The following is a 12,652-nucleotide window of genomic DNA, read 5'->3' as shown; positions in this document are numbered from 1 at the left end:
TCACTCGTAGTCGAGTATGACTGTCCTCCTTCTTGGTCCTTGTGGGTCTTCGGGTGGGCATAGAGGCCGATTCTGGACCTCGATTATTCTTGTGCAGTGTGGACAGGGGAATGTAGTGGTGGAGGGTTTGGGTTGGACCTGTTTGGTGGTTGCTCTCTCCTTCCTAAGTCTGCGCTTGTCTTGTGCAGCATGGCAGAGGTCATCATTATATAGTGCAGCACCCTCACGGACAAGGTTTCTCCAGGTCGCCCTGTCTGTTGCCATGTCTTCCCAAGCTTTTAGGTCTATGTGGCACTTCCTTAGGTTGGTTTTTATGTTATCTTTTGGGAGGCGAGAGTCAGGCATGCGGATAATATGGCCAGTCCATCTGAGCTGGTTTTGGGCAATGGTGGCAGTGATGGTGGGAATGTCAGCCTCCTCCAGGACGCTGGTGTTAGTGCGCCGATCCTCCCAGCTAATCCTAAGGATTTTTCGGAGGGATCTCTGATGGTATGCCTCAAGTGCCTTTAAGTGCCTGCTGTATGTGGTCCAGGCTTCTGATCCATACAGAAGAGTGGGGAGCACCACAGCTTTATAGACCAAGATTTTGGTCTTTGCTTGGAGGTCACGGTTCTCAAAGACTCTCTTCCTTAGCCTTGAGAAAGCCCCACTGGCACAGCTGAGGCGATGGTGTATTTCATCATCAATAACAGCTTTTGATGATAGGAGGCTGCCAAGGTATAGGAATTCACATTTTCCAGTATGATGTTGTCAATGGAGATGTTTGGGGGTAGGACAGGCGTACTGCTGTGTGGTGGTGGTTGGTGGAGGATTTGGGTCTTTTTTATGTTGATGGCTAGACCAAGCTGTTTGTATGCTTTCGTAAAGGCTGATAGGATACCCTGTAGGTCCTCTTCTGAGAGGGCTACAAGGGCGTTGTCGTCCGCATACTGCAGCTCCATGATCGATATGGTGGTGGTTTGACCTTTAGCCCTGAAACGGTTGATGTTGAGGAGTTGGCCGTCAGTTCTGTACATTATGTTGACTCCCTGGGGCAGATGCTTGCTTGTGAGATGTAGGATAGCAGCAACAAAGATGGAGAATAGTGTTGGAGCGATGACACATCCCTGTTTGACTCCTGTGTCGACCCGGAAGGGTTCAGTTTCGTCTCCACTGCCACTGAGTGCAGCAGACACACACACACACACACTCACACTCACACTCACACTCACACTCACACACACACAGATGCAGGCATAGACGACTATAGCAGTTTGGGCTGAGAGATGGATGCTTGTAAATATATCGTTTTCCCATTACCCAGGATGCAAGTTGTCTCTGGAGACGGGAAGACATTCTTCCGTCTTGGGTCATTCTGTGCTTTCCTGTTTCCCTCACTGTGTCTTGTCCTGTAATGGACTTAAAGTCAGAATGTTTCCAGATCAAATCCAGGAATATTTGTGATGGGAAAGTGAATAAAAATATCTCTTCCTGAAATGCTCCGTGGGGGTTGTAGTTGACTTGTCTCATGAGATTGTGATATACACAGGCTGTGTCTTGGGGATATTTTTTAAAGCGGTTGTACATTGTTGGCACTGTTGATTCAACTGGGAGAGTTTTATAGCCTTATGTCCTGTGGAGGTGTGCCAGTTTGTCACATAAATTACATTTAATGCTTTCATTGTTGAAGCAGTATTAGTAAGACCAACATTTAGCTTGTGATGGCATGGGAGGTCTTCAAATATCTATATCTGCCATTTTCTCTTTATGATGGGGACTTCTATGTATGTAGCCTGTTTTTCTTCCAGTAGGTAGTGCTCCATTTAAAAGAACAGGTAGCCAAAAATAATGTCTGTTAGGTTTGATTCACAAAAACAACAAACCTGACTTCATACGTAATTTCCTGTCTGGGTGAATTGATAAAGGAATAGAGAGAACACACATACACACACTCAGCTCTTGCTATTGGTGATACAAACAGACAGAATATGTATATTTATTTTAGTTTCAAGTAGCAGGAATAGCCTTTGGCTCTCTTTCTATTAAAAACGTTGCATATGGTGTATTCTATTATATCTCAGAATGCATTTTCTATCAGTCGATTTTAAAGGGGAATCATGGCTACTGAAGTGTTAAAGTTTGCTACATTTCGGCCTTCTTTATAGCGTAATAAAATATTTGGTTAATTCCTAAACCTCGTCTGTGATCATTTCTCCATATATAAATGAACCGAACGAGAAACAAAAAAAACCCATTACCTTAAAAAGTCTAATTTCAGTATAATGGCCATGTAGCCTCATGTAGATCATCGATGGTGGTTGGATTTGGTTCTAGGTTATTTCTGTTCAGCAAATATTAACTTGGCCTTCCCAAACAACTAGATGCAGCCTGGGACATGTAGGAAATGTTGTTAAACCAATTCTTGTTTGCATTCTTAAATGCTATTTTCCCTCCAGTCCTTCGCTGGTTAAATATCTAGGGCTGTAAAATGGAAATATGGTTTAAGACTGGTGGTTTATGAGCTCAGGTAATAACTCATGCAAACACATTTACATCTAGGTTACCAATTACTGCTCGTTTCAAAGGTAGCGTTCTCAGATAAAATGTCCAGCAAATATCCGGTTTTAAGGCGTTCATTCCTTGCTTTGTTATCATGATGTGCCATTTTGTTGATTGGCTTTCCAGTTTATTGCTTCAGTAAATATACCGGGTCATTTCTTTGTTATGGTCATCAGACAGTCGAAGCAAGTGTTTCATTAAGTGTATGTTTGCACTCAATAAAAACATATACTGCATGCGTGGGCCACAAACTAATTTCGCTTTTGGTACATCTCTTTTCAAAGCGTCTGAGAGGCATTGGCCTACAATGTGAGATGGTAATTAATGTGAACACACAGTGTTGAACCATGCTCCACTGATTAGGTTAGGGCCACTTGAAGGGTTGAAGTGAATGATTGCATTCACAATCACAGAGTTATCGGAAATCAACAAACAGCTTTAATCAGCTGGAGGTCCCTGTAAGCCTGGGAACACAGCTTCCTTTGCATTATAGGATTATATGAGACCCCACACATACTGTAATAAGTGTTATCACACCACTCTCATTTAGGAGGCTTTTAACCAGCTGCTTGCTGTGTGCACACTGTTGCGCACTAAAAACAGTTTGGATTAAAAAGATAAAAGTAAAATCATCTGGATGAAGCTGGGCTGTGAAAATTGGCTGAGCATGGCTTGTACATTTTTGCAAGGTGAATTGGAGTTGAACAACAATGAAGCTTGCCAGAGCAGTTCAGGACACCTGCAATCGCTTTGTGTTTGAGTAATCAGCAAGGCATGTATTTGTGTTTATAGTTCTGTCACACTATAAATCAAATTGCAACTTTAAATTGTTGTACTACAGGAGAATACCAGATTAAAATACCTTTATTATAAACATGATGTCTTTGTTTTCCCAGGAGGGGGATACCAAACAGAAACCCTTAGCATTCGGCAAATTGATGTTTTTAACATCAGTATTGACCCAGAATGTTACCACCATTGAATATAGTTTTTATTTTAGCCATGCACAAATCATTCAGGTAGGCATTCAGCTCAAAACCAAATATGATACTAGTCCGATAGATAAAGCACGCACACACACACACACACACACACACACACACACACACACACACACACACACACACACACACACACACACACACACACACACACACACACACACACACACCCTCCATGCATGTCACACTCATTTAACCTACCTGTCTGTCACTCTAATGTTCTCTCTCTGTGTGTTGTGCCACTACAAAGGAATGTGCCGAGCAGGCCACTTTCTCACCCAGCTGGGTGTTGCGGCTTAGCCTGCTTGAGATTAGTGTGTGTGTGTGTTTGTCTGTTGAAACGCTGTTTATTCAGATGTCTGCTTAAATAGAAAACGAGCAGGAAAGTAAATATCTCGCATTTCTTTTTAATGAGCACTTTTTTTCACGGTGACAGTAAATTGAACAAAGTGTCCTCTCTGCTCTTTAAACCTGGTGTGTTTAATTCCCAGCTCCATCGCTGTTTATTTGATTTCTTGAATCCGCTGCACAGGAGCTCATGTGGCTGCTGCTACCTATTGAAACACATTCCACCCATTTGTTTTTGTGGGGTGACAAAAGGGTGGTGTGTGTGTGTGTGTGTGTGTGTGTGTGTGTGTGTGTGTGTGTGTGTGTGTGTGTGTGTGTGTGTGTGTGTGTGTGTGTGTACTCAGGCCTCTCGCATCTCTGTGATATTGTGGGAAAATTGCGAAGCTCCACTAACTGGGAACTTGTCCCTACAGAGATCCAGAGGCGAGGTTGTTAAACTTTGGGTCAGTCAGGACACGAAACACAAACAGTGGAGAATGTTGACCCTGTGAGGTCAATGCACTTTACACACACATATATATATAAAACTTTTTATATTCTTTTATTTTTTAGATTACTATTACATACTGTGGCCTGTTCTCCCTTTTTGTTGATAATCTCTGATATGCATTATGATGTGAATTTTTATATCATAATGTGAAGTATACACAACATGACTTGCAGAAAACACGATAAATGTAAACAAGCATTTGAACTTACTGTCATGGTGACTAACTTTTGTTCTTTTGACCTCTCCCAGTCTCATCCCCCTCATGTGACATAGCACTCACAGCACCCTGACTACATGGATGCTATGTGTCACACTGTGTGCACTCCTCCCATGGAGTGTCACAGATAACAATGATAAACCCTCCTAGTGGGATTAATAAAAATGACATTTGGATGGAAATGGACCAGAAATGGACCCAGTAATTATTAAATTAAGAGCATGAGACGGTAATGGTTTATGCTCTTAATATTATATTTATTGCTGCACTCAAATAATAAATACTTTTTGTTTAAAAATAGCCTGTCACCTCCCCTTCCTTCTGTTTTGAGTTGAGTCATCAACAATAAATACTTAATTTTACAGGATACAGTAATAGGTCAATTCAAATCTGCTGTTTTTGTCACTCGAGTAGTTTTGAATAAGCGTTTTCAAGATTTTATTTCAACGTCAATGATGTAAATCTGGTCATTGAAAAGGAACAGTGAATTTCTATCAACATCCAAACAACAATGTGCATGTTCTCCTTCAGAGCTTATTTAAATGGGTATATGCAGTGGCAGACAAAGAGTGATCCTTTGCTGCCATCTAGTGGAGAAGAGAATATTTCATAATGCAGATGAACTTGGATTGCTAAACGTTTTTGGTATGTGAACACCTATGACTGCTGAGGTTTGAGTCATGATTTTTGTTTGATGAGAAATCACAAATTCTTGGCATGAACACTTTCTTGCTTATGTAGCAGACTGTGGTGTGTGTGTACTTGTGTTCAAGGGAATTGTGTTACCGTATGTCTGACGACGACTCATCATTCTGATGCTTTAGCTTTTTATGGTCCAGTTATCGTTATAAAAAGATTAGCATTCCTACACTTTATGTTGTTGTTTATAAAATGTCTTAATTGGAGTGGTTTGTTTTGTCTGACAAGAAAATCCATTGATCAGCAGTTAGGACAAAGACAAACCTCACATTGGACAGTTTTGATAAACAAATATATTGTCAATATTAAAATAGTTTCTATATATAGATTTTGGATGATAAAATACATTTAAAATTCATATTATTTATTTGATATTATATTATTTCAACTCAATTAATGGTAATTACAATAATCATTTCCTGAGCTCTAGTTATTTTCCTCGCCCTTTTTAGCGCTTGTTTTGGAAGTAAAAAGCGATAAATTGTCTTTTTGAAGTTTAAGGGGGAAAATGCATTAATCTAAATTCCAGCCTCAAAGATGAATAATAGTCCATATTTCGATTTGCCATAATTTTACTTGACATTATTCATTGTCTTTTACTTTTGAGTCATTGGTGTTCCGTTTATGCCTGACCACTAGAGGGCAGCACACTTTGATAATAGCAGGTAATTTGCTGTTTTCACAAATTATCCTTGCAAATATTGTGTTGAAGCTCTGCTGTGTAACAACTAACAAGCATATCAAATTCAGTAGTTCAAAATGTGTACAATGACAGAACAATACAACGCATCTTTGTCTTAATTCAAATTGATCGAGGGATTTTGTTCACCCTGAAGGCAATTGATGTAATAAGTGTAGTATAATACATGAGTCTGACCTCTCATTACTGGCGCAGGAGGCCAGTCTCATTAGCGGAGTATTGATCAAAGAAATGCAGAGCGATGACTGAGGGCCGGCCAGCTGTTGGCTTTGTTCTGAACACCACTTTGATGTCAGCTGGGCATGAGACATATTCATTTTCCCTCTTGATTAAGCAGACTCAATAGACTGTATTCATTTAGACCTCTGACTGCTGCGATAATATGTGTGTCTTTGTGTGTTAGGTATGACCACTATCACAGATTAGAGAAGGAATTACCTAGGTCTTTGATTTCAACAAAGAAAAAGACAAATCCTTTCCTGTGAAAATGTCTTATATGATAATAGTGAATACTTCTTAATTGTTTCAATAGTTACCCGTGTCAACAGAGAGCGTGTTGACTTCATACAAACAGATAACATAGAGTTTGCTGCAATAAACTGCAAGTGCTCGAGCTACCATTTGGTGATCGAGCTTAATTAAACAGAAAAGCTGCAACACTGGTCTTTTAATTAGACGTTGGCATAGAAACGCTCACCAGAGCAAAGTTAATTACAAAGATCAAGTGGCCGCACCTCTGTCTCTCTTGGTTTAATGGCCCCCAGCGTCACCTGTCCCTATGAAAAGCCAAGCCGTTATGACACTGTAAAAATGATTTTGTTCCAGTGAGACTTGATCAGGGGGCAACATGGACGGTCCTTTTTTACTCATCAATCGCCATGTTTTAGTTTTTTAACCTGCAATTAACTTACAGGGAAGCATAGTAGCAATATCGTAGTATCACATATACATAGAAGGAATAATACGACAGGTTTCACTGCAATAAGTGTTATTTGATAACGTTAAATTCAGCAAATGGAAATGATACACATTGTGACAACGTTTAGACAAAAAACAACGTAAGGTCTACTTTTTCTGTAGCTTTCAGCCATATAATGTTTTTTAACTCTGGGTGGAGTTTGCTCAGTACTCACAGTAATGGATTTGTTGATATAGGTTGTTGTGCTGATCTAATCCAGAGCACTTTGTGAACATCTCATTTTGCTACTCTAGCTTTACAGTTGAGCTCCAAACTTTATACTTGATCTTTAAAATAGCAATTTGACGAAACAATTGCAACTCTTATAGTTTTTTTTGAGCTTTTAACCAAACTATACAGTCAGTAGTGTGTACTTTTCAATAATGTGCATCTGGAAAATAAAGCAATACGTAGGCTGTTTAACATTTAGTCATTTTTAAACGAAGCAAACCATGCGACTTAAAAGTTGACCAAAAATTGGAGAAACTGCAAATAGACTCAGTTTTTTTTGCATTTACATTATACATACAAATGTAGGAGATTATACTTGAATTAGTGATTGCTTTTACTCTGCATTGTTCAGATTGTATTGACATTATTTCATTGTTAAAATACTTAGAAGAAGGTCACATGGGGAAAGGTTTAGCACCATTTCCTCACTTCAACCACAAACCACAATTTGTCTCACTGTATTGGTTAAAGAATAGAGTAGTATCCCTTGATAAAGAAAATAACTTCTTCATTACTTTGACGAGGCTTTAAAAAGGGTCTTCAATGGTTTGATGTAATAGCTACTCATCAAAACATCTGAGACGTGGTTTACACATTGGACATGCTCCTAGAAGGATCGAATGAGATCTTGAGGCTCCTCCATCTTTGTGTGTGCTCACTGATCAAATCTCCCATGTTCCTGCTGGGTTGTAACGGGCCAGTTGGCTCATAACCTAATATGGGGGTACCCTCTGCGTTAGGCACCCATCGCTGAGTCTTTGTGTTCTTTACCTTAGTTGTAGCTATCTTCCTTTCCTTTCCTTCTTCCCCCCTGTCTCCTGCTGATCTTTAACAAATCTGAAAGGCATTGGATTAATTTTAAATGAGGGCCTGGATTAGCTTGAAAATGCATACAAACAAACTTATTTAGGTTTTAAAGTTAAAACATCGGAAGAAAGAATTTTATGAATTGTTTGATGTTGCAATTTAAAGTCTCAAAATATCTCGCAACATCAAATCACGTCATTCAGACCTGGATAGAGAAAACATTTCGCCTTGAATTTGTTTTAATTACAAATGGGCCATTAAAAAGTCTGAAAACTCTTATTCTAACTTGCCTAAAGCTTTAGTAACCCTGTCTCTCTATCTCTCCTCTTTGACTTCCTCTACTGATGTAGATCTCTCTCTCTCTCTCTCTCTCTCTCCCTCTCCCTCTCCCTCACTCTCTTACTCTCTTTTGCTCAAGTCTCCTTTCTCACTTTTATTAGTGTACACTGACTAAGAGGGATTGGAGCTTGGTGTTTTTCTTCAAAAATATCCGCCTGTTTCTGTGCTACAGTAAGTAATCTGTTTACTACGAGTTCTTGCCGTTCTTTAAAAGAGCAAACATATTTTCCCTCATAGTGTTTTGTGGCTGTAAGCAAATAAATGTTTTGTCTGATCAGTGTTACAGCAACAGGAATCAAGTTCATTAAGCGGAATGTGTGTCAAAGTTCAGCACGCAGAAAGTTTTTGAAACGTATCTGCAATGTAATAACTTGATGTCTGCAAAAAGGCCTTTTACTCACTGTTTTAAAGCAGTCAGTTAAACGATTGTGTGTGGTAAACTCTAAGACTAGTTAATACAGTGCAAAGTAGTAGACAGAAGTAGCAACTGGTGTCATGTTTTGCATTGTAAATCTCCAGAACAAGTAAGCAAAAAGCTATCATATCATCAGCTACCTTCACATTTTTAAGATGGAGTCTAAAATATTTCAAAGTAGTTGTTGAGTTTCCGTTGTCTGCGTGAAAAGCCAGGTTCAGTTTTTAAGTCCAGACCTTTTATGACTTCAATCCTTCATCATGCTTATCTCCGGCAGTCTGATCAGGACTCTGTGCCGTTATGTAGGAGAGAGTGTCGGCTCGTATGACATCATGAGAACTGTAAATGGGGGAGTGGCGGTGCGGAGGGGTCCCACTGGGCGCTCAGGGTAATGGGTTCCAGGTTGTTTTGGCCCTCAAGATGACCCCGTTTTTTCCCTCTCTCCCAGACGCTCTCTTTAACTCCTTGTCATATTTCTTCTCGCTGGCTTTTCCATTCACTTTTTCTTTCCTCCTTGAAACTCACCTTTCACTCTTAGAGCTTAAATCATGTATTTTGCTTCACCTCAATGGCAACATATTACTCACCAGCCACATTGCTGAGATGTAGTCTTCTACAAACCAATGCAGGCCTTAACTCTTTTTCATTCTTCAACCACAAAAAAAGTCATTATTGCTTTAGTTAGACTACATCAACTATTTGTGGGTTATATCCATTGTGTTGGTTGGGCTAACCACAGCTAAGAAAGCCAACAGTCTTCTTAAATATCTATCTTATGGTACTCACTACATTGATGTACATGTAACCTTCCTTCTACAGTCTTAATTATTTTGTTATTAAGGTTAGATATTCTTGCAAAAGGTGTGAATCAATGGCCTCACATTTGGATAAAGCTTCACCTGTCACAAAATAATTCTTAATTCATCTCAATGTGTCACCTCCTCGATTTTTAATTACTACACACATGGCTACTTTTTCATCAACCAATAATTGAGTTGATGATTGTAACAGTATCTTTTTTGTGTTGCCTTAGTTTGGCTTTAATTAAAGCTTCAAAAAAACAATACGGAAGGATTCACATTGCTTTATGTTATACAGTCAAACCAAAAACTATCAATATAAGATTAAGGCTGAATAAAGACACATGTTTTCTTCAACCTTTAACCGCACCCACTGTGATGTACCAGTACTAAATAACCTCAATGATACCTAACATCTATCTTATTTTAATATCTCATCCCCCCCAAAAGCATCCCACAAAATACACAGTAACATTATCTGATGAACTGGTGTGTTGTCATTCCACTTCTACTCTGAAGTAGGGCTGCTCGATTATTCAGTCAATAATTGATATCACGATTATTAAAAACGATTATCCATTTACTTTGAAAACATCAATTTATTGGGAAAACAAATGTGTAGTATGTTTTTAACAGTTGACTACCCTGAACCTTAAGTATAATTCAATTGAAAAACCAATACATATTTTTTTTTTTTTTTTAAATAAATAATAATAAAGAAAAAAAATCGTTTTATTTCGATTATGTTGTTTTCATAACCGTTGCAAGCCAAAATCATAATTGCGATTAAAATACGATTAATTGAGCAGCCATACTCTGTAGTCGCTCTGTACAAATCAGATTAGTGAGTCCGACTCCTTTCCTGTAAAAGTCCCTTTTTTCAGTTGGTCCCCTTGCTCTCATGCTGATGTTCCTTAGTTGGCTTTATTGACCATCAAATACATCTGGCTATGGATCTTTCCGTTTGTTTCAACTCACTGCTGCTAATTCTTGCAGTATGTTGTAAATGTGCAATAGAGTTCCTTATAAATTAAAATGTTTTGCCCATCCCTTGTTGTCCTTTGCTCCTGATTTCTCTCGACACTCACAAATGAAGCACCCGCCCTGCCCTGAGCTTGTTAAAGGTGAGAATCCGTCCTCAGGAGGAGGCGCGGCTCTTTGATCTTTTTCGAAACGGCTCCTCGGGAAATTCAACAGGGGATTATGATTCCAGCCACCCCTGGCCTCCCTCTCTATTCCCTCTGCTGTGCTCCCCTGTGGTTTGCTCTTTTCACCTTCTTTGTCTTTCCGGCTGCACTGTCCTCTTTCATATCCTCAACCGTAATCATTTATTTTCACCTTTTTCACTCCATCTCCTTTTGCTCTTTCCTTTATTCTTTTCCGGCTCTCTTTTTAATATTTCTTCCTCTTTATTGACCAACCTTCCTTAAACCATTTCTTGCCTTCCTCCTCCACCTTCCTCTTCCTATCCTTCTCCACCAGTTAGTAGAAATCAAGAATTCAAGAAAAGGCATCTTCTTCTTGTTTATGATATAACTGTTAATTTACTCCTTCTTGAACACAGTTAATTTTGTGAGCCTAAACCTAATTAAGAGGTGTGAATACACCCTTGGAGATCTCCTCTTCTTAATTATGTGCAATTTATATTATTATTTATTTTAAATGCTTTATCATTATTTCTTTGAATCCATTTTTTTTTCACGTAACAGCGAAACATGAAGTGTATCTTTCAGCTATTAGGAATCCCACGGAAAAAGCCTTTCTTTAAAACTTGAGGGGGGTTCCCAAACGCCCACACGCTTACATCATGCACAATATATTAACAGCGTCGTGTTGAACAAGTTTAACCCCTAGACATGTCAGCATCACTATCCACCCACTGAGCCACGGAGGACCTACTCTAACACATGAGTCAGACAAACGGGCTTTTCTCTCAAGGCTTACTGTAAAACAACAAACTCCACGGCTTTCTGTGCGATAACCATAGCAACCTCACTTCTCAGTTTCCTATTAAGTCCATTTTTTGAAGTAGGCAGTAGTAGGCCATTGATAATTCAAAATGGCCTTCAGCAAACACCTTAAGTCCACCTTTTAATGTGCTTGAAACTCCCCAAATGTAATGTTAAGTTCATACACATGTACTGTACATAAATACAAAGTTTGCTTATACATTAGGGTTTACGTGTATGGTATGTGTTCATCCAAAATTAGCTGTAGGTGGTTAATTGTTTGAGTGAAAGTAATTGCGTCTGCTTGAATTAGTATTTTATATGCACGTCTTTTAGTGCATTGGAGTTGTTCAAGTGCGTCTGTTAGTAATGGATCACACAGTATTTTTGCTTCTGTCTTATTCAAAGCAGATACTCAGACATTAGGCTCCTCTAATGTAAACACTGACTTGTGTGCATGGACCACCTACACACACATTGAATAGAACTTCAAACCACATAAATATATAAAGCACACATAAACACATACAGTATGCGTATACACAGCCTACACATACAACAAGTGTACATTTAGAGTCTGTATCTATGAAACTACAGACTTTTCTTTTTGCGTTTGAGCTCGTACACACAAATGAGCACTCAGTCATCCGTGAGATAGTCCAGGCTCAGTCTACGGGAAAGCAAACATTACCTTGTGGAGACAGAAACTGCAGAAAAGGTCAGAGAAGAACAGCACGGAGCGGAGAGGTTTTCTGTTTCTCCGTTATGCAAACCAGGATAAGGAGTCTCTGGGATAAAGAGTGTGGTGTGTTAGTTTAGTGTACGAGAAAACACACACATATTCACATAGAACTTTCACATGTTCAACCTGAGACGCGGGATGTCTGCTTGGCATGTTTGGGTGCGCTTGTTTGATGGCTTTTGGTGTGCTCTGTCCAGGTTGGGTGGGGTTAGGGTGTCTGGGTGCCAGAGCTGCTGAACATACCTGGCTGATCGCTGGGTTTGAAATACACTAAGGTGCATTTGATTTATACGCTCTTGCCGCGTTGGGTGGGCAGGGTGCACATTTTGTTCTTTTCCGTCAGATGGGCTTGTCGGCTCCATTTCTACTGCATTAAAGCAAACACAGTCCAAGTGGTATAAAAGATTTTAAGGACTAT

General features: G+C 39.4%; 1 protein-coding gene across 1 annotated transcript in view; it reads right to left on the bottom strand.

Annotated features, from left to right (window-relative positions):
- Positions 1–12,652, bottom strand: part of plce1 (phospholipase C, epsilon 1) — a 41,095-nt gene continuing 28,443 nt past the window's right edge. Inside the window, exons 29-30 of the mRNA XM_010791693.1 lie at positions 881–1,044; positions 1–692 (exon numbers count right to left, since the gene is read on the bottom strand). Of these exons, the coding sequence (XP_010789995.1) occupies positions 1–692; positions 881–1,044 (856 nt within the window). The remainder of the gene's footprint in view (positions 693–880; positions 1,045–12,652) is intronic.

The sequence above is a fragment of the Notothenia coriiceps genome, unplaced genomic scaffold (assembly GCF_000735185.1).
Source record: "Notothenia coriiceps isolate Sejong01 unplaced genomic scaffold, NC01 NC01_scaffold00001630, whole genome shotgun sequence".
NCBI lineage: Eukaryota > Metazoa > Chordata > Actinopteri > Perciformes > Nototheniidae > Notothenia > Notothenia coriiceps.
The sequence above is the reverse complement of the archived record's forward strand: the minus strand, read 5'-3'. Positions and strand labels throughout refer to the sequence as shown.